The 23,453-nt window shown below is 39.5% G+C and overlaps 1 protein-coding gene across 4 annotated transcripts; it reads left to right on the forward strand.

Annotated features, from left to right (window-relative positions):
- The first annotated feature begins 13,603 nt into the window (after positions 1-13,603).
- Positions 13,604-16,874, forward strand: LOC133823371 (guanine nucleotide exchange factor SPIKE 1-like). 4 transcript variants are annotated; one of them, XM_062256063.1, is made up of 6 exons: positions 13,610-13,808; positions 14,444-14,508; positions 14,928-15,038; positions 15,246-15,428; positions 16,251-16,394; positions 16,640-16,870. In XM_062256063.1, exons 3-6 carry the CDS (start codon positions 14,952-14,954, stop codon positions 16,853-16,855), a joined length of 630 nt encoding a protein of 209 aa, XP_062112047.1. In that variant the 5' UTR covers positions 13,610-13,808; positions 14,444-14,508; positions 14,928-14,951; the 3' UTR covers positions 16,856-16,870. The 4 variants fall into 4 exon arrangements, with proteins under 4 accessions (XP_062112049.1, XP_062112048.1, XP_062112047.1 ...); XM_062256062.1 differs by having other exon boundaries at positions 13,610-13,804; XM_062256065.1 differs by lacking the exon at positions 14,928-15,038 and having other exon boundaries at positions 13,604-13,808; positions 16,640-16,874.
- Positions 16,875-23,453: the final 6,579 nt, after the last annotated feature.

Genomic DNA, 23,453 nt, shown 5'->3' on the forward strand with positions numbered 1-23,453 from the left:
TCCAGGCGATGACTCACTTCCATGACCTGGTTCTTCGCCATCCGCTCGCCCTCCTTTGCAACTCGCTCGTCCTCCTGGGAGGAAACCAGAGTGGCTTTAGTGGACTACTCGCTCTCTTGGGTGGGGCTTAGGGCAGCCTGAAGCTCCTCATCCCTAGCTTTAACCCAAGCAATTCCATGAAGTTGAGCCAGGACAAACTGCAAAGGGATAAGGTGATTCAAGGTTTGTTTTAAAAAAAACTAAGGAGAAAAGAAAAATAAAACTTAGAAGAATACATAGGACTCATAGGGAGGTTCATCCCCATAGCAGACTTGAGGAAGTCCTTAGGAGTTGGCACCTTTGTCTTTAACTGGAGACTCGGTGGAAGTCCAAGTCTTGGGAGCGTGTTTCTTTGTTATCTGGCTTCTTCACCACAGTACCAACTCCATCTCTTCGCTTGAATAAGAACGAGAAAAAGATTTAGATATAAGAAATAATTAGTCAAAGTAATATAAAGACAAGAAAAAAGAGCAAGAACCCTACCCTCCAAGCCATGGGAGGAATCTACTACGATCAGCTCAGGGTTATGGACGGGGCTAGGCATAACCTCTAACTGTTGGATTAACGGAGGTGGGGGAGAGTCTAAAACTATTACCTTCTGGGTCCTAGGGGGTTCAGGTCCTTCTTCGGGGCTAGACTCCTCTACATACTACCTAAAACCAGGGGCATATATACCCCGATGCAAGGAAGGTCAGGTCCTACTTTTTGTCCCATACTCCTAAAAACTATGGACCAAAAATGTAGATTGTTGTCAACCACAATGGTACATTTAGGGTAGCTATGGTCATAGCGTACCACCAAATGATCCACATATGGAATGACTGTTGTATTTAGGTTCGGGTCAGTAGGGTTGCGACTAACGAGTTGGTTGGGGTTGAAGCGAACTAGCCTAAAACTGGCAGCAGCCCGATCAAACTCTCTATATGGGTTACCTTGGCCTGAAGGGGCGGCTGCTGCCCCGAATGCAGCTCGTTTTGGATCTGGACCTTGATTATCTTCAGGAGCTCGCCTTTTGTGCACTAGCGGTGCCACATGTTCTTCCTCCTCAATGTCTTCAATGGCTGGCAAGACTTCTTGAGGAGGGGGGAGCTCGGGAATAACAGGAAGAGGACCTCGGGTCATGAGAACCAGCATCTAGCCCTTGCTTATCAGATTGCAGGCCACCATGTGGCATCGTTCACAACCTGACGGAAGTCTTCCTCCTTCGGAGGAAGACTAGACAAAGTCTCATATTGATCCCAAGGTTCTCAGGTCGCCCTGTCCTCGAGAATATAGTCGCACAAGGAATGAACACAGTAAGAATACTTAAACAAAAAAAAGTGTGAAAGTGATAAGTTCACGTGCTGAATTCATAAAGATAGAAGACTTACGAGGGTGGTTGAAGTATCAGTGCTCGTAGTTCTTGAACCCATTTGACATAAAGAACAAATCTGTATAGTCATTTGAGTGGCGGGAAAGGTCGATGACGGATGTTGAGTTGGGAAAGCGAGTGAGGTAGTGAAATCCATCACCTCACCCCTTCTAGTCGGGACTGGCCTTGAGGCGGAAGAAATACATAATATATGTCAGAGTAGGGACCTCCCACTCGTGCCTTAGAAATACATATTTTAACCCCGCCAAAATTTGATACGAGTTTGGCAGGTGCTGGAACAGAGCCAGTTTGTAACGACCCAAAATTACTAATAAGGCTTAAGGGCCTTGATTAGTGTGCCCGGAGGGCATAACTGGATTATGTGTGATTTAAATGATTAAATGCATGATTATGTGATAAGAATGATTATATGATTATTTGGATATATGAGATCCATGATTATGAGTATTAGTATGCATGTAGGCCCTGATTAGATTAAAAGAGCATATTCGTAATTTTGGCCCGTTGAGGGCATAAATGTAATTATTTGTGATAAATTGTTGACACCACATTATTATGTGGATATATTTGCAGCTTGTGACTCGAGGCGATCCTAGTGAGCGATTTAGGGAAAAAGTCACGGTGGGAATTTATACCCAGCTCGGGGGAGTCTGGGGGAAATTATGGGAATTTGGGAAATATATTGGAGACTATTTGACATTGAGGAAAATAATTGGTGATTAGTTAGGTGTCGAGATTTAAGCGATAATTATTAGGGACACTCAAGGAATTAGCGGGAATTGGGAACAAATGACCAAAATGCCTAAGAATGTTTTATAGCTTAGGTTTTAATTGGAGGGAAAAATGGTCTTTTAGGTGGTTAAAAGAGGATAAGTGATATTCTACCTTTATAAACTTAGTGGAATTTTTAGAAAGTTTTAGAAAATGAAGGAAAATAAAAGAAGAAGGAAAAACATAACATTGAGCTTACCACTTTATCTCCCACTCGGTTTCCTCTTCCTTCACCATCCCTTGAGGATTTTTGAAGCTGTAACTCAGAGGAAGCTTAGGCTGGAGCTTGGGGCTAGGGTCCTTGGTTAAGCTAGAGGATTTAGCAGGAATTAGCTACTCAATTGAGGTAAGGTTTAAAGGTTTTGATGAGTTTTATGAGTTTTGTTAGAATTGATTTCTGAACTTGGTTTTGGATGGAAGATAAAGGAATTAAGCTTTGGGAACTGAGGAGTTAAAGGCTGGAAAGGCTTAGAGGACAGCGTAGGGTCGAATTCCCCATCAAAGGTAAGGAATTCTGAGCTTGATCATCTAAGTTGTTGGGTTATTTCTAGTTTTTCTGATGAGTTCTTGAGTTTTAAGTTCAATTCTTGTTTTGCTATGTTTGATGGTGCATGTGGCCAACTTTGATGTGGGATGAGATGTAGTGGATGGTAGGCTTATTTTGAAGTGTGGTTGAAGTTTGGAGGGGTTTTAGGGAGGTTTGGCTCGGGCAAATTCGAAGGAAAATTCAGGGGGTATTCTTGTGCTAAGAGTAGCGTTGTAGTGCTAGCATTAGGGCACTACAACGCTAGGCCTGGTTTTCTTGGCCATTTTTGTCTCTGCTTGTAGCGCTGTAGTGCCCACTTTGTGGCGCTGTAGCGCTACCTTGTCTTCAGAAATGGATTTTTGGGTATTTTCTTAGGGTTTTTGCCCGGGGGCTCGAGGTTTGATTCCACCACCCCGTTTGGTGGAATTAGGGCTTCCCAAGGGCTCAAGATTGATCCCAAGGTTAGGTTATGAAATTGAAGTTTAGTGATGGTGCTAATTTATGGCTATGACTAGGTGTACGCTAGGGCTCGGATGGGATCGTGCTTGAAGGTCAATTTCACTAATCAAAGCTATCTGAATCAAAGGTAAGAAACTGCACCCAGTTATGTGAATATGTCGGGACTAAGAGTTCCCTATATTTGTATGTGATGTCATGAGATGGTATTATGCCATGGGGACATGTGATAAATGTCCTAAGAGTGTCGGAAATAATATTTGCGCACAGGGCGCGGCTCGACCACAAGTAGCAGAGGTTAAGTACATAATCACTGAGCTCGGCCTAAGCGAGCCGGAGTCAGTGGGATAATTAGAGGGTGCAGCCTAAGGGCGCCGACCCTGGATTTTGGCGTGATATGTTTAATGTTGTTTAAACTGATGGTTGTGGCGAGTATGTTATCTGGATAACTGATTATTGGCTTGTAGATTGATATCACTGTTTATATGAGCAATATGACCTATTTGTATCTTATTGATAATTCATGAAATATCTGACTGTTGTTTACCGTTTGTACTCTGTATTGTGGCTTTCTTGCTGGACCCGGCTCATGGGTGCTTCGTCGTGCAAGTAAAGCCAAGGGCAAGGTGGACCAGTCCTGAGTTGGAGAGCTTTGAGGCTGAATGTACATAGTCAGTTGATCGGCTGCCATGGCCGAGGAGTGGTATAGGACAAGAGAAGCCTAAATGTTTGTTTTGCCCTTAGAGTGGCCAGTACTTGTTTATAACCTGGAATTTTTGTAAACTGTGTTTTAAACTCTATTTTTTGGGGGGATCCCATGTACGAAATGTTTATCTAAATGAAATGTATCTTTTATGACCAAAATCTTTTATCCTTAGTTCAATTATGGTTTCAGTAACACGTTTCTAACTAAAACAATTGATTAGCAAGTCTTGCACCTTTATAAACACACAGTGTAACGGTCTTGGCTACCCAGGGCGTTACAACTTTGTATCAGAGCGTCCTAGTTTTAAGGGTTTCCGAACACTGGCTGGATATGTACATTCGCCGCTAATGACAAGCTCGACTCAGGGTTTAGTAATTGTGTATACATGTTTATATGCTTAAATCATTAGAAAGGAATATGAATGTTGATATTTGTGTGATTAATAGGAAGCATGATATACTTATAGGGCCTGGCCCTTGACTACGATGTGATGATATCGAGGCATGCTGATCAGCACTGCTATGTATGTGAATGAACATTTGAATAAACTATTATATCTTGATTGCTTGTGAATGATTGAGTTCCAATGGTGGATTATGGAAGGATTATTACCCTGTCATCATAGTCTGATCGCCGAGTCATTGATTGTAGATTAACTTGGATAGCTATGCGTCCAAGACGATCTATACGAATTACCGACAGTAGGTCTGACGCAAGGGATGATGAACAGGGCCAGACCCCTCTGCCAATCCCTAAGAACTGGCAGCAGGTCATGGCCGACATGAAAGCATGGCTACAGAGCCAGGATGAGCAGATCCGACTTCTGAGATAGCAGGCTCCGTCAGGGAGAGCTGCCTCTATTGTGCCACCTGCAGTGGTACTAGTTGTACAGCCAGTTGAGGTTGGGAATAGATGGGAGTCGTTGTATGAGCGGTTCAGGAAAGAGCATCCTCCAACTTTTGAGGGAGCACCAGATCCACTAAAGGCTGAACAGTGGATGATTATGGTCACTGCTATTCTGGATTTCATGAGGGTAGAGGGTCATGACAGAGTATCTTGTGCTACATATATGTTGAGAGAGCATGTCCGCGTCTGGTGGGAAGTGGCATAACCGACCAAGGATGTTACTACATTGAGTTGGGAAGAGTTTAAGGATTTATTCAGCCAGAAGTATTACAATGTTGCCATCAGGGCAGCAAAGGTTAATGAATTTGTGGGATTGGTTCAGGGCAATATGACAGTTACAGAATATGCCCTGAAGTTCGACAGACTTGCAAAGTTCGCACCAGACTTTGTGCCTACTGATGCAGCTAGGAAAGATAGATTTATCAAAGGGCTTAATGTTATAATAGCCCGAGATGTGAGGATTACAATAGTTCCTGGGGGGACAACTTATGCCCAGGCTATTGAGAAGGCTCTTACTTCTGAGGAAGCAAAGAACAAGATCTGGAGGGAGAGTGCGGCAAGGCAGGAGGGTCGCAGGGTGGTGCCTCCATACTCTGGATCTGGTAGGGGCGGAGGCCCCAGTGATCTGAAGAGGAAGACCCTTGATGCTTCGATAACTCCTGGTCCTGATAGGAGAGGTCGGGGTACTCAGGGTGGCCGTCAAGGAGGCGGAGACTCATGGAGGAGCTATCCTGAGTGCACGAGGTGCAAAAGATGCCATTCGGGCAAATGTCGAGCTAAGGCCTGTTATGTGTGCAAGGTGGTAAGATACCTCAAGAAAGCTGCCCAACAATGAAGAAAAGGGAAGCAGGGAAGGTGGACAGCTTGACTCCAGCTCGAGTGTTCACCTTGATGCAGGCAGAGGCCAAGGCCAGTCCCTTGGTAGTGATAGGTCAACTTTCTAGTGTTGGCTCTCCTTATACTGTATTGATTAACTCTGGTGCTATACATTCATTTGTTTCTAGTAAGGTTATTGATAGACTGTGTAGACCTAGTGAGTATTATATTGCGGGGTTTGGGACTATATTGCCTACAGGAGAACTGGTAATTTCTAGGAGGTGCATTAGAGCACTGCCAATGATGGTTGACGGTGGGGAATTGTCAGTAGACTTGATTGAATTGGGTGTGGAGGACTTTAAGATGATCTTAGGTATGGATTGGTTGGTTATATATGGAGCTACTGTTGACTGTAGGAAGAAGATGATGACCTTTGAGCCAGAGGGCGATGATCCCATTGTCTTTGTGGGAGCGGTATACGGACCCTGCGTACCCATGATATCAGCGCTGAGATCCAGAGATTTATTACAAGGAGGATGTATGGGATTTCTGGCTAGTGTGGTGGATACCACTAGGGTTTTGCCTATAGGGCCGAGGAGACTAGATTGGTTTGTGAGTTCTTGGATGTATTCCCTGAGTACTTACCGGGGCTGCCGCTGCATAGGGAGATTCAGTTTATTATTGAGTTGGTGCCAGGGACAGAGCCAGTGTCAAGGGCACCATATAAAATGGCACCAGCAGAACTGAAGGAATTGAAGATACAGTTACAGGAGCTTCTAGATTTGGGGTTCATCAGGCCGAGCTACTCGCCATGGGGGGCTCCAATTTTGTTTGTGAAGAAGAATGACGGGACTCTGAGAATGTGTATAGACTACAGGGAATTGAACAAGTTTACTATCAAGAATAAGTATCCTCTACCAAAGATTGACGACTTGTTCGATCAGCTGCAAGGTAAGATGGTGTTCTCGAAGATTGATCTTCGATCTAGTTATCACCAGCTAAGGATCAAGGACGATGACATACCAAAGACGGCCTTCCGAATGAGGTATGGACACTATGAGTTTCTGGTCATGTCGTTTGGTTTGACCAATGCCCCAGTAGCTTTCATGGACCTAATGAACAGGGTGTTCAAGGACTTTTTGGATCAGTTTGTTATCATCTTCATCGATGACATTTTGGTGTATTCTAGTTCAGAGGCAGAGCACGAGTTTCATCTTCAACAGGTTCTGTAGAGGTTAAGAGAGCATCAGTTGTACGCTAAGTTTAAGAAATCTGAGTTTTGGCTACCAGAAGTGACATTCCTTGGACATATTGTTGGTACAGATGGGATTAAGGTAGATCCATCTAAGGTAGAGGCAATGAGAGATTGGTCGAGGCCAAGGAACGCCTCAGAGGTTCGGAGCTTCCTCGGGTTAGCAGGTTATTACAGACGGTTTGTAGAAGGCTTCTCGAAGATTGCGGCACCAATGACAGAATTGACATGGAAGAATTTGAAGTTCGTCTGGTCAGACAAGTGTGAGAACATTTTCCAAGAATTGAAGCAGCGACTTATTACTGCACCTATATTGAGTCTTCCTTCGGAGGGAGGAAAGTTTGTAGTCTATTGTGATGCGTCAAGGTTGGGTTTGGGCTGTGTGTTGATGCAGAACGAGAAGGTTAAAACTTATGCGTCACGATAGCTGAAAGAGTATGAGCAGCGGTGGTATTCTCACTGAAAGTTTGGCGGCACCGATCACAAGAGTTTGAAGTACTTCTTCACACAGAAGGACTTGAACATGATGCAGAGGCGTTGGCTAGAGTTGGTAAAAGACTATGACTGTGATATTCTTTACCATCCAGGAAAAGCCAACATTGTGGCAGATGCATTGAGCCAGAAGGGCCTGGGTCAGTTATATAGTTCCACTCAGATTTTGAGATAGTTAGCTGATGAGATGGCCAGAGCGGGGATAGAGTTGGTGGTGGGCCGGTTAGCCAACATTACTCTGTAGTCGACCCTGCTAGAGTGGATTAAGGAAGGTCAGTTGGTAGATGCTCAATTACAGGAGGTTAAAGAGAATGTCTTAGCGGGAGTAGCTAAGGACTATTCTATTTCTGAGGTTGGTCTGCTACGGTATCAGGGCAGGATTTGTGTTCCGACTGATGCAGGAATTAGACCAGAGATATTGAATGAATCTCATACTACGTCGTACTCACTTCATCTGGGAACCACGAAGATGTATCAAGATCTACGGACGTTATATTGGTGGCCCAGGATGAAGGAAGATGTGGTGGAGTACATGGCCATATGTTTAACCTGTTAGCAGGTGAAAGCTGAGCATCAGTGACCAGGAGGGTGTCTTTAGCCTTTCGGTATTCCCAAGTGAAAATGGGAGGATATTACGATGGACTTTGTGGGAGGTTTACCCAGGACTGTAGGGCTTCATGACTCGGTGTGGGTGATAGTGGACAGATACACCAAGTCAGCTCATTTTCTTCCAGTGAAGACGACATATACAGTGGATCAGTATGCAGAGATATATGTGAGGGAGATTGTATGTCTCCATGGGGTTCCTAAGTCCATAGTGTCAGACCGGGATCTTATCTTTACCTCCAAGTTTTGGGGTAGCTATGGGGACTCAATTGAAGTTCAGCACGACCTTTCATCCTCAGACTGATTGACAGTCTAAGAGGATGATTCAAGTGTTGGAGGATATGCTTCGAGCGTGCGTGATCGATTTTGAGGGATCGTGGAGTAAGTATCTCCTGTTGATTGAGTTTTCATACAACAACAGTTACCAATCAACGATTGGAGTGGCTCCCTATGAGATGTTATATGCGAGGAGATGTAGATCACCCATTCATTGGGATGAGATGGGTGAGAGGAAGTATTTGGGGCCGGACATGGTTCAGAAGACATATGAAACTATTGAGAAGATTCGAGCTAGGATGCTCGCCTCAATGAGCAGACAGAAAAGCTATGATTATCCTAAGCGTAGAGACGTGGAGTCCCAGGTTGTGGACCATGTGTTTTTGCAAATTTCACCACTACGAGGAGTGAGAAGATTTGGGAAGAAGGGCAAGTTGAGCCCTAGATTCATTGGACCTTTTGAGATCCTGGAAAGGATCGGACAGGGGGCTTACAGGTTAGCTTTGCCACCGTCGTTGTCGGGAGTTCATGATGTACTCCATGTTTCTATGCTCTGAAAGTATGTCTCAGATACGACACATGTGCTAAAGTATGAAGACTTGGAATTGTAGACAGATTTATCCTATTAGGAGCGACCGGTTCAGATTTTGGATCGGAAGGATAAAGTCCTACGGAATAAGACGATTCCCCTGGTTGAAGTGTTATGGAGGAATTGTAGGGTCGAGGAGGCGACCTGGGAGCTTGAGTCAGCGATGCAGGATTAGTATCCCAAGTTATTCAGGTAAATTTCGAGGATGAAATTCTCATTAGGAGGGGATAGTTGTAACGACCCAAAATTAATAATAAGGCTTAAGGGCCTTGATTCGTGTGCCAGAAGGGCATAACTGGATTATGTGTGATTTAAATGATTAAATGCATGACTATGTGATAAGCATGCTTATATGATTATTTGGATATATGAGATGCATGATTATGAGTATTAGTATGCATGTAGGCCCTGATTAGAATAAAAGGGCATTTCGTAATTTTGGCCCGTTGAGGGCATAAATATAATTATTTGTGATAAATTGTTGACACCACATTATTATGTGGATATATTTGCAGCTTGTGACTCGAGGCGATCCTAGTGAGCGGTTTAGCGAAAAAGTCACGGTGGGGATTTATAGCTGGCTCGGGGGAGCCTGGGGGAAATTATGGGAATTTGGGAAATATATTGGAGAATATTTGACATTGAGGAAAATAATTGATGATTAGTTAGGTGTCGGGATTGAAGCGATAATTATTAGGGACACTCGAGGAATTAGCAGGAATTGGGAACAAATGACCAAAATGCCTTAGAATGTTTTAACGCTTAGGTTTTAATGGGAGGGAAAAATGGTCTTTTAGGTGTTTAAAAGAGGATAAGTGATATTCTACCTTTATAGACTTAGTGGAATTTTTAGAAAGTTTTAGAAAATGAAGGAAAAGAAAAGAAGAAGGAAAAACAGAACATTGAGCTTACCCCTTTCTCTCCCACTTAGCTTCCTCTTCCTTCACCATCTCTTGAGGATTTTTGAAGCTGTAACTCAAAGGAAGCTTAGGCTAGAGATTAGGGCTAAGGTCCTTGGTGAAGCTAGAGGATTTAGCAGGAATTAGCTACTCAATTGAGGTAAGGTTTAAATGTATTGATGAGTTTTATGAGTTTAGTTAGAATTGATTTCTGAACTTGGGTTTTGGATGGAAGTTAAGGGAATTAAGCTTTGGAATTGAGGAGTTAAAGGCTAGAAAGGCTTAGAGGACAACCTAGGGTCGAATTCCCCATCAAAGGTAAGGAATTCTGAGCTTGATCATCTGAGTTGCTGGGTTATTTCTGGTTTTTCTGATGAGTTCTTGAGTTTTCAGTTCAATTCTTGTTTTTCTATGTTTGATGGTGCATGTGGCCAACTTTGATGTTGTTGGGCCATGTGGGATGAGATGTAGTGGATGGTAGGCTTATTTTGAAGTGTGGTTGAAGTTTGGAGCGGTTTTAGGGAAGTTTGGCTCGGGGAAATTCGAAGGGATATTCAGGGGGTATTCTTGTGATGAGAGTAGCGCTGTAGTGCTAGCATTAGGGCACTACAACGCTAGGCCTGGTTTTCCTGGCCGTTTTTGTCTCTGCTTGTAGCGCTGTAGCACCCACTTTGTGGCACTGTAGCGCTACCTTGTCTTCAGAAATGGATATTTGGGTATTTTCTAAAGGTTTTGCCCGGGGTCTCAGAATGTTTACTTAGTTAGCTAGTTAGTAGTAGTTGTAGTATTTTAGATTTCGTGGATTTTGGTTCAAACCGGGACATAGTTGTAAACTCCTAGCAATAGTTATGGATTTTATAAGTTTAACCTATAGTTTAAGAATATTAATTATAACATAAGGTTTGATTAACATTACTAGTCCTAAATATATTTCTTATTATAACCTAAGGTTTAGATGGAGCCAAAAAGAATATGACACTTGTCATAAGCATGATTATTAAGGAATTAGTATTTTAATGATAAAATAAGGAAATATAAGCTTTAATGTTCGCCAGAAACTATTAGGGTCGTAGTTTGACTCAGTCAAAGCAGTTATCCAACCTTAATTATGCTCAAAAAGTGCAATTACGTGTTTAAAATATTCACGTATGCCGATATATCGCTGCTGGGAGCCGATATATCGCCTGTTGAAGAATATGGAAAACACGTTGACGTTGCACGATTGTACGAACGGTGGCTCGAGAATAGAGCAGAGCCAATATATCGCCACATAGGGGCGATATATCGCCATTAGTAGATATTTTTTTATTTTTGTTTTTAAGTTTTAAAATAAGCTTTGACTCCTTAGACCTGCCCCTGGATAGTTTTGATTGAGTCTTCAGCCTCTGATTGACGAATATTCAATTATTTTCAATTTTATTCATTATTTTTATTCAAAACCAAAAAGAAGATATTTATTCCTAGAACTCTATAAATAGGACTTAGTACCCAGCCCTTCCATTCATTCTTCAGCTGTGATCAGACTCCGAGGTGATAGTACTACCATAGAGTGATAAACACTTGGGTTGGGAAAAAGCTTTGTCATTCTTAAGCTTTATAAAATACTTGGGAAGTGAGGTTTAGTGTATTTCGGTATTGGAGTTAGACCAATCCATAAGGTCAACTAAGGTACTCTTATTCTTTAAGTTCAATCCTTTAAAACTCTTTAGTTTTCTTTAGTCCTTTATTCAGATCCTAACTTTTGATATTGGTTTTTTATTAGGTTCTTGAAACTTAAAGTTCTTCCTTGCTAAGTTTTGTTTTGAAGGTTTAGTTTCCACAATTATTCTTTACCCTTTAGAAATACTCACCATTATTATTATTGGTTTTAGGAGTGTTCCAAGTCCCGCATTTGTTCTAAAAAAATCCCAATTTTGGTAAGGAAAATAGGATAGTTATTATATGCTTATATGTTATGTTATGATATGTTATTATGTGTTATGATATATATATATATATGTTTTGGGGCTTATAGTTGCTTAACTAGCAAACCCCAACACTTTTATGTTCTTGGGGCTTATAGTTGCTTAGTTAGCAAACCTCATTGTATTTTTAGGCATATAGTTGCTTAGCTAGCAAACCCCAATATATACCATGTACATGGGTTATAGTTGAGATATATGTTTTATAGTGTATGGTTTGTTATGATCTTATGTTTGCGTTTGATGTTATATATATATATATATGTTGGTAGATTTTCCTTGCTGGGAATTAGGCTCATTCCTTTTTCTTTTTAGTGTGATGCAGGAAAATAGATACAAAGGCAGAAGGATTCTTGGTAGCTTGGTGTGTGTGTTGAGGTGAATGGAGTGGATGGGCTGCGTGTCGATTCGAGGACGATGTTATTTTCTTTAGTCTCTTTAAATTACGTTTTTATGTATTTTCCACATTTAGCTTTGTAAACAATTTCATTTAAAGTTATGTTTTATTTTAAAACAATGAGCTCATTTATGTTTTACAAATATTACTTTAAAGTTTTCAATAAAGTTATGAATTTTTCTCATGTATGTTCTCTTCAAAGTAGTAGTTATGTCTAGTAGGGTTAATGATCTAAGTCTTAGAAATAGTTGGGTCATTATAGTTGGTATCAGAGAAACGGTCCATTTACATGAAATTCTCCTTGATACACACGCTCAAGCTCTGAATCTAACCGCCAATGTAAGTATTTATGTTTTAGTTATTATGTTTATGTGTTTTAGCTAACATTTTAGTCTTATGTTTTCAGTTAAAGATATGGATGGAGCTTTATCATATAATGATATCCGAGCCATTACACTACTACAAAATACCCTTTACGGGACACTTTTTTAGGACACACACATAAATGCAAGTCCTTAAAAATATTTATGGAGTTTTTAGGACACTCATTGAGAGTCCTGAAAAAACACAATTTAGGACTCGCAATGAGTGTCCTAAAAAAATAAGTGAGTCCTAAAAAAATCTGGGCTAAAAAATGAGTGTTTTACTTAACAATTTTAAGGACTTGCTTTGGGAGTCTTTAATACTCTTTTAGGACTCGCAAAGCGAGTCCTAAAAACACCTGAGCTGAAAAATTAGGAATGGTGACTTTTAAGGACTTGCTTTGTGAGTCCTAAAAGAGTATTAAGGACTCCCAAAGCAAGTCCTTAAAATTGTTAGTAAAAGAGCATAAAACCACTTATTGTTTAACATATTTATAAAATTAGTATTAGTTAAAAATAAATTGTTTTATTGATTGGAAAAATATTTTAAAATAATTTTAATATATAAATTTACTAGTTATAATTTTTATAATATATGGCATTATTTATTTATTTAAAATTTATATGAAAATTAAAAAAAATATTAATAAAAATTAATTAATATATTTTTAAAATAAAGTTAACTAAAGTGCACTTTTACCTAGTATTTAAATTAAATAGTAATGTAAATTTTAAATAACAATTATTATAAGTTTGAAAAGAATTTGTATAGTTGTGATTTTTAAAATTATTTTTTATAGTATTAGGAGTATAAAATTGGGAGTTTTATAATCACATTTTTTTATCTAAATAATATAATCTGATTTTTATTTATAAAATAAAAAAATATATACATATACCCAAATCCCTTTCTCCCACCCGATACTTTCCTTTCTCCCTCTCTTTATCCCATTTTTTCTGCTAGGCCCTAACGACAACGGCAGGGGCTCGGGGAATGGTGGTCGACGGCGGCAAGGGGGTCGGGCTGTTCGGCGGCAGGGGGCTTGGGGCTGGGCTTGACAGCAACGACTAGTGGCTCGAGGGCTGGGCTCGACGGCGAGTGGGGGGGGGGGGGGGGGGGGGTCTAGGGTCTGGGCTCGACGACGCAGGGGCTGGGCGGACGTGGAGGCTTGGGGGCTCGTTGGGGCTAGATGGCGCGGAGGCTTGGTGGCTCGTTGGGGCTTGGTGGCCCGTTCTCCGCCGCGAGCAGAAGCCTCCATGCTCTACTTTTGGACAACTAAATGACTGTTGGGGCATTGAACAATCTGAGGTATGCCCCTTAATTTGTCGCAGCTGGTGAAGCGGTGGCCTCGCAGGGGTTGCGACGGTGGTCTCTGCTGTAAGTATGCTTTCTTTAACAATTTTTTTTTCCATATGTATATAGATTTGAGAAATATATGTATAAATATTATATATATGAATAGATTTATAATGCCTATATATTCTGTTTTGTAGGGTTTTGTATGAAGTTGTTTGGAGGCTTTGATGTATTCCAATTATTTGGCTTGGTGTATTTTGAGATTTGGGATTCGTTGGCTTGGTGGCTGTGATTTGGGATTTAAATTTTTGCTTGTTTATCTTAAAATTTTCTTGTAACTCTAGGAAATTTTCGGGTTAGTTTCTGATATTATCTTTTGGATGTTTTTTGTCTTGAGCTGGAAAGTAGTGTAAGGAAACCAGGGCATATGGATCTCTTAAACTAATGGTTGATGCTCTTCAAGTGTTTGAGAAATTGATGCAAAGAAACTACAGAATATGATTTAATGAAACTATGAGTGATTCTAGTTTTTGTGTGCTCAAATTACTACTGCCTTTTGTGATTATTATTGTTAGATGATTAAATATAATATATATTTATAATTATATAGCTCTTTCGTGGCCTCTCTTTATTATATTGAGCTTTTTCTTAGTATAACATGGTAGCTACTTATGTGTATATACTGTATATATATATATATGCTATACTATACATATGCAGGAGTGCTTAAATGGAGAGTTTCTTCGAGTTGGTCTCAAGTTTGCTCCACTAGCTGGATATCACTGGTATCTACACATCTTTTCTTTTGATCATTTTATAAGTTGTATTAATCAAATTATAGGTAGTGAAAACCAATTTTTATATATTGCTTCATTTTGGTATTGCACTCCAGCTGTTTGATGATTTGTCTAATTGAACAACTATTTGTTAATATGGGTAGCTAGGATTCTATATATGCTATCTTTTTAAAAAAATAATAAAAATTCTTTGTATTAATCATGGGAAAAAAATACAAAGATTAGAGATCAATGGACGATCTCAGTAAGCTAAAATATAGCTTGAAACAGAAAACAAAAATAGTAAAAATCATCCTTTGACCCTGGCTTGTTTATGTACCCTTGTAGTGTAATAAGTTTCATGTGAGATGCAGTTACATATTTTTATTTCTGTTGTAATTTGTAATCATATAAGCCTGTCTGTGTAGGCTGCTAGAATTCTGGTGGTCCTTATGTGCAAGCATGAATTTGATGCTCGATACCAGAAGCCTGAAGATAAACTATATATTGCGCAACTGTATTTTCCTCTTATTGGCCAGGTAAATGGTGCCATCGAAGCTTTATTTTTGCTTTATGAGGGAATGCTGCATATAAACAACTATGTATTTCACAATGATATTCTTAGATTGTAACTGCTCAAGCTAATATTTCTCTATTGAACAATAAATTATTTATGTAATGATACAGTATAATTATCAAAGTTCTATCGCCAATTAGTTCACTAATTAGAGATGTGGTCTATGCAGATTTTGGATGAGATGCCTGTTTTTTACAACCTTAATGCTGTTGAAAAGCGTGAAGTTCTCATAGTTATTTTGCAAATTGTGCACAATCTTGATGATGCATCACTTGTGAAGGCATGGCAGCAGAGCATTGCAAGGACTAGATTATTTTTCAAACTCATGGAGGAATGCCTAAGTCTTTTTGAGGTTCCTTGATATTTCCCTTACCTCTTTGATCTTGTGATTGACTGTTGGTGTCATTTAGTTTACTTGTTTGGGTTCTATAAAGTATAAACCATGCATACATATAATCTTTTTATTTATTTTCTATCTTATTTTGAATGGTTGTCAAGTTTACAAGTTTTTATAAAATTGACGTGGTAGCTTAAATTATGGCAAAATGCACCAAAGTGGGGCCCTCAAATGATATAACTTTCTGATCTCCAAATGTTGCAAGTCCATATCCAGGATTTTTCCCCCTTAATTTTATTTAACTGAGACATGAGTAATAATATATGCCACTTGACGATGAAAATTGACCTACTCAGAATGACAAAAGTTTGGTTATCCTTGTTCTTTAAATGCACATTCTTTGCATGTAAACAAACATTTTGGTTTTGCTTAGTTCTTGAGTTGATTCAAAGGGAGGGTCAATTGAACTTGGATGTGCACATCTTTAGAGTTTTGTCCTCTCTGTCATTTGTTTCCTTGTGTTTAATTTTTTGGTCATGATTACCTCTTTTGGGCTTTATGCAATATAAGAATGTTAATCATTTGGCTAAGAATGATAAAGGAAAAACTTGTTACTATGGAGCCATTTATTGCATAGAAGGTTTCCAGAAGTATACCCTTTAACCATGGTATTAGAATGGATGCTATATTTTTATATATTATTCATGTTGGGTAAAAGTAATATTCTAATAATAGGAGAAGTAAGTTAACAATGTACAGTAATTTAGCTATTGTTGATTCTCACTCTTTCTTTTGCCACTGCCTGTGACACTGATTTTCTATTATTCATTTTTACAGCACAGAAGGTCTGCTGATGGCATGCTTATGGGTTCTAGTTCTCGTAGTCCTGTTGGGGATGCACCTGCTTCCCCTAAGTACTCTGATAAACTTTCTCCGGCAATCAACAATTATCTGTCTGAGGCATCAAGACAAGAAGTCAGAGTGAGTTAATTTATTGTGGTCTTAAATCAAGAAATCGATGCTTCCAGTGTTTTGTCTATCAATAATGTTTTTTTAATTACTTACTGATTGTTTTGAGGTCATCTGTTCATCCTTATATTGTCAAACAGTAGGTACTAGTTACTTTTTCTAAGTAGTTTTGTGCATTGTCCAAATCCCTGATACATGAGTTGTAAGAAGCTACTCATTTTTACGTATAACGCTAATGTTGAATCCCACTCATGCAGCCTCAGGGAACACCTGAAAATGGATATTTGTGGCAAATAGTAAATTCTCAGTTAAGTTCTCCTAGCCAGCCATATTCATTGAGAGAGGCTCTGGCTCAGGCACAATCTTCTAGAATTGGAGCTTCTGCTCAGGCTCTTAGAGAATCTTTGCACCCATTATTGAGGCAAAAACTGGTATGTTTACTTTATTATTATCATATTAATTTTTTTTTTTGAAAAGAAACTTCTTTGTATTAATCATGGGAAAAAAATACAAGGATTAGAGATCAAGGGACGATCTTAGTATGCTAAAATATAGCTTGAAACAGAAAACGAACATAGTAAAATACAATAATAAAAGCTGAAAGAGTGTTAGTTTCAGAAAATAAGAGAACTTCACTGGTGTTGTTGCAGGTTTTGGCATAAAGGATTTAACCAATTTTTATGTTATTGTTGTGGTACACTTTCAAAGTTAGGGTTCTACTTAACAGATAAAACTGCTTCATAAATTTGAGGTAAATATTTTAATTTTTACATGATCTCTTTCGAGGACAAAGGTCATTATTCTTTGTTAGTCAGTCGAGTATAGTTTTAATGCAACTTTATATGTTTCCTTGTAAAGTTATGTCAAAATTTAGTTTTTAGTGGCTTTTCATCATCAGTACAACATTATTATGTATTCATGATTTATAATGCATTCAGGATTTTCTCTTAAATAATTTGGGTTTGTTGAATTTGTTGTTCCAGAATGAATTGTTGTATATTGTATCATTGTGTGTGCATTTTTTTAATAAAGAGCTACAACTTTTAGTGTTTCGGGAACTAGAGAGAAAGAGCACAACAGCTGCTGCACTCAAGTCACTTCAACATAAACTTGAGAAATACAAGATAAAGTTGAACAACTCGTATAAGAATACTCGAGTATACTTATAACTTGTTCATGTTGCACAAAACTGATTACAAGGACAAGAAGAAGAAATATATGTTGTTTGACAATGAATTTAGTGTTTTATTATATTTGTAATTTTTATTAGAGTAAATGATTTTTATTTGAATGGTTAATTATTTACTTTGTAAATCTAGTTACATGTTTTTTAAGGTCAAGACGATTATAATTTTAATAAGTTTTGTTATTTTAATCTATAAATTTTTAGATTAATTTGTATAAATGTTTTATTTAAATCATAATTTTTAATTTAAAATAACAATAAATAAATTTTTAAAAAATTAAAATTATAACTTTTAAGGGCACCCAAAGAGAGTCTTAAAAACCTTACTTAAAGGCACTCAGCAAGATCTTTTAGGACTCACAAACATTCTTTTAGGACTCGCACTGCGAGTCCTAAAAACATCATTTTAGGACTCGCAATGCGAGTCCTAAAAACCTTACTTAAAGGCACTCAGCAAGATCTTTTAGGACTCGCGGACATTTTTTAGGACTCGCAGCGCGAGTCCTAAAAACATCATTTTAGGACTTGCAACGCGAGTCCTAAAAACCTTACTTAAAGGCACTCAGCAAGATCTTTTAGGACTCGCAACATGAGTCCTAAAAACCTTAGTTTTTAAGGCTCTCAAATAGAGGACTCGCGCCCCGCGAGTCCTAAAAAATTTTTTAGGACTCGCAATGCTAGTCCTAAAAAACCTTTTTTGTAGTAGTGTTAAGGCCTTAAAAAGGATTAGAGAACCAAGAATACAGTAGGAATATTGGAAAGAATCACTCGGAGATTTCTTTTATTCCATATTCAAATAGTTCATCTCCAAACAACTAAGCAAATAACGATGAGAGCTATGGAGCAATATATTTTAGTAATTAGGCATTTTAGAGATTTTCCTTTTGTAATTGCTACTTTGGAAGAAATATGGGAGACAATAGATGTTGAAGATACAATACCACCGGCTATGAGACATTATTTTCTCATAATTAGGTTTACCTCTAAGATGGAATTCCAATTCACACAAGAACAAAAGAATAGAATTTTTACGAATCTTCCAAGAGGAATTTTTTAGGCTCACAAAAATGATAACTATGAAGAAATAGATGACGATATGTTAGATGAAGGATCTGATGTAGAAGATCCTGATTTTTAGAATAGATTAGTTTCTTTATTTATTTTATGATTGTACTTAGTGAAAACTATTTTTCCAAATTAATATCATTGTTATTTTGATGACATGTATGAGTTTGACTTTATTTTGCTATCATATTAAATAATAAATAATGACTAAGTTCAGTGAGGGTGCATACAAATCAATGAACCAGAGTTCTATATTAAGATTTAGGGGGCCATAGTAGTGGGAATGATTTTACTGATCCCAGCCCTCCCTCAGTATGGTTAACCTTGGAACAACGATGAGTTTCGAGCCTGAGAATTAAGTCATATAGGATAATTAGAAACACATTTAGAAAATAATAAAGATGGCTTATTTTTCTAAGTTTAGAAACACACCCTAATTATAAAAAAGGCGTATATAATTTTTTTTCATAAGAAGTCATAATTAATAGATCCGAGTTATGTTTAGATTAAGTTTTTGTTTTAGAGCCTATTAAGGAAAGTTCTAACATGTTTCTCTCAACTGTTAGAACTCTGTTGAAGATGTCACTCAGAAGATCTGCTCGCAACAATGGCAATGCCTCCAACATCATTCCTGAGACGAATGAAGTCCCTCCAGTTCAAAGAAGGGGAAGGCGTGCAACCAATGCTGCTATTAATGAAGGTGTGTCGCCGCCGCCGATCGAAAACACTGCAGAAATTGCCAGGCTTCGGCAGCAAGTTGAGGAATTACTGCAGTAGCAACGACAACAGGCTCAACCTCAGACTCAGCCTCAGCCGCAACCACAGCCTCAACATATGGCTCAAGCACCCCATCAAGTAGGTCCTTATGGGGGATGGCCAATGGCAAACTATGCGCCAAACCCAGCTCAACATGTGGAGCCTATCTATGAGTGATTTCGAAAGCAACACGCTCCAAACTTTGAAGGGACAATCAACCCTTTCGAGGCAGAGGAATGGCTCAGAAATGTAGAGCCGATCCTTGTACACATGAATCTCGGCAACGCAGACCGCATATCCTACATTTTGTCTCTGCTAAAAAAAGATGCTAGAATATGGTGGGATTTAGTTCAGCAGACTCACGATGTCGCAACCATGACTTGGACCAGATTTGTGGAGCTGTTCCACAAAAAGTACTACAACTCAGCTGTCATCGCTTCAAGGGTCAAGGAGTTCGCTAGTCTAAAGCAGGGCAACTTGACGGTAGCAGAGTATGCTCGGCAGTTCGACCAATTAGCTATGTTTGCATCAGAAATGGTTCCAATTGATTTTCTGAGGTTGACCAAGTTCGTTAGAGGGCTTCGACCAAAGATTGAGCTAGGGGTTAAGCTTGCAAACCTGGGAAATACTACTTATGTCGATGTTATAGAATCGGCAATAGAAGTGGAAAGGCTTCGAGCGAATGTTAGTAAAGAGGAGGCCAGTAAGCCTGAGCCTAAACAGTCAAATCAACCTCTGAATGGTCAGAACAACCACAACAACAACAACCAGCAGTCCAACAATAGTAATGGTCAGCAGAGAAGGCATCCTGACAATAAGCAGATCAACAACGATAAAAGGGCACAGACAAATAATGGAGGCAATAGGCTGGGTTATGTAGAATACCCACAATGTGTTAAATGCCAAAAGAGACATCCGGGTGAGTGCCGTGAAAACACGAAGGGAGGCTACAACTATGGTCAGGAAGGTCACCAGAAGAAAGAGTGCCCCTAGCTCAAGCCAGAGGGGAAAAGAGGAGACAAGATCGTTCCTGCCAGGGTATTTTCCTTAACCCAAGGAGAAGCTGACACTAGCAATAAAGTAGTTACAGGTCAGGTTTTTATCCTCCATAATATATGTTATGTATTATTTGATTCAGGAGCCACTCATTTGTATATCTCGTTAGGAATGATAGAGAAACTAGACAAACCTTATGAAAAATTTAGAACTAGGTTTGTAACCGAGTTGCCTTCGGGTGAAGTAGTCCTATCATCACGGATAGTGTGAGGCATACCGATCAAGATTGAGGACATAGAACTAGAAGGAGACCTGATAGAATTGGAGATTAAAGACTTAGACGTGATACTTGGAATGGATTGGCTAGCAAGGCATGGCGCAACCATCGACTGCAAACGTAACTAAGTGATGTTCGAAACTCCTGACGGTCAGAAACTATGCCTTATGGGAAAGGTTTTAGGTCTACGGACACTGCTTATTTCATCACTCAAAGCTCAGAAGATGATATAAAAAGGATGTCAGGCATTCTTATCTAACGTCACGGATGTGGTAAAAGAAACACTGCTGAAAGTTGGAGACGTTCATATTGTAAAGGAATTTCCAGAAGTATTTCCTGACGACTTACCAGGGTTGTCGTCTACTCAAGAAATTGACTTCACAATCAAACTAGTTCCGGGCACCGAGCCTATCTCCAAGGCACCATATCGGAAGGCACCTACTGAACTCAAGGAGTTAAAGACGCAGCTATAAGAACTCCTAGACTTGGGTTTCATTAGACCGAGCCATTCGCCATGGGGAGCACCGGTTTTGTTTGTGAAGAAGAAGGATGGGAGTATGCAGATGTGCATAGATTACCACCAGCTGAATAAGGTGACGATTAAGAACAACTACCCGCTACCCCGGATTGACAACTTGTTTGATCAATTCCAAGGAGCGACTGTGTTCTCAAAGATTAATTTACGGTCCGGGTATCATCAGCTCAAGGTACGAGAAGAGGATGCTCCCAAGACAGCTTTTAGGACTCGTTATGGGCATTACGAGTTTCTAGTCATGTCTTTCGGTCTTACCAATGCTCCAGCCGCATTTATGGATTTAATGAATAGGGTCTTTAAGGACTACTTGGATAAATTCGTCGTAGTATTCATTGACGATATCTTGGTATACTCAAAGGATAAAGTCGAGCATGAGAAACATTTAAGGTTAATCTTGTTGCGACTAAAGGAGCGTCAACTATACGCCAAATTCAAAAAGTACGAATTTTGGTTTTCACAGGTAGCATTTCTCGGCCACATAGTATCCAAGGACGGAATTGTTGTAGACCCATCTAAAGTAGAGGTTGTGAAGGATTGGCCAAGACCAAAGAATGCGTCTGAAGTAAGAAGTTTTCTAGGACTAGCAGGTTATTATCGGAGGTTTGTAGAAGGATTTTCTAAGAGCCACTCCACTTACCAACTTGACTCAGAAACAGCAAAGGTTCAACTGGACGGATAAGTGTGAAGACAGTTTCCAGTTGCTAATGGATAAGCTATGCTCAGCACCAGTACTTTGTGTACCGACACCCAATGACAAGTTTGTAGTCTATTGTGACGCGTCGAAGGAAGGGATGGGTTGTGTGCTGATGCAGAATGACAAGGTGATAGCCTACGCCTCAAGACAGCTAAAGGAGTATGAGCAACGCTATCCAACATACGATATAGAGTTGGCGGCAGTGGTCTTTGCGTTGAAAATCTAGCGCCACTATATTTATGGAGAACGGTGTGAGATTTATACGGACCACAAAAGCTTAAAAGTATTTTTTCACTCAGAAGGAGCTCAACATGAGGTAGCATAGGTGGTTAGAACTAGTGAAGGATTATGACTGCGAAATCTTATGCCACCCGGGAAAGGCAAACGTAGTTACTGATGCGCTAAGTAGGAAGAATTATGAAAGTCTAGAATCATTATCCGGAATAGAAAAGTCGCTACAGCAAGAGCTGATCAATGCTGGAATAGAAGTAGTCATTAGTAAACTGGCTAACTTGTCCATACAATCAAGTCTGTTAGAAGAAATACAGATTGGGCAAGGGCATGATGACACGTTAGTAGCACATATGGATGCAGTTAGAGAAGGGAAGGCCATAGATTTCTCAATATCAAGTCGAGGTTTATTGAGATATAAGGATCGGGTATGCGTGTCGAATGATCAAGGGATTAAGATGAATATTCTAGAAGAAGCGCACAGCACCCCATACTCAGTTCACCCAGGGTCGACCAAGATGACTCAGGATCTTAAGGCAATGTATTGGTGGCCAGGAATGAAGAAGGATATAACAAAGTACGTGTCTAAATGTTTGGTATGCTAGCAAGTGAAAGCAGAACATCAGCAGCCTGCAGGCTTATTGCAACCACGTAGCATTCCATAATGGAAATGGGATGATATAGCTATGGATTTCATGACGGGTTTGCCACGAACGAATAAGCAACACGACTAGGCTTGGGTAGTAATAGATAGATTAACCAAGTCAGCTCATCTTCTGCATGTCAAGACTTCCTATACAACAGAACAATACGCAGATATTTATGTTCAAGAGATAGTAAGACTGCATGGAATCCCAAAGACAATACTATCCGATAGAGGATCGGTGTTTACATCGAGATTTTGGAGAAGCTTGCAGCAAGCTATGGGCACCAAGTTAAGTCTTAGTACAACATTTCATCCATAGATCGATGGTCAGTTCGAACGTACCATGCAGATTTTAGAAGATATGTTGCACGCTTGTGTACTTGATTTCGGAGGATCATGGAGTAAGTACTTTCCATTGATAGAATTCTCCTACAACAATAGCTACCAGTCAATGATCGGGATGGCACCCTATGAATTGCTTTATGGAAGGAGGTGTCGATCGCTGTTACATTGGGATGAGGTAGGAGAAAGGAAACTACTTGGAGCCGAAGCTGTTAGAGAGGCTCAGGATATGGTAGCGCTGATTAGAAAGCATATGCTCGCTGCTCAGAGTCGTTAGAAAAATTATGCGAATGCCAAGCGGCGTGATGTGGAATTCAAAGTCGGAGATTAAGTCTTCTTAAGA

This window comes from Humulus lupulus, chromosome 3 (assembly GCF_963169125.1).
Source record: "Humulus lupulus chromosome 3, drHumLupu1.1, whole genome shotgun sequence".
Lineage (NCBI taxonomy): Eukaryota > Viridiplantae > Streptophyta > Magnoliopsida > Rosales > Cannabaceae > Humulus > Humulus lupulus.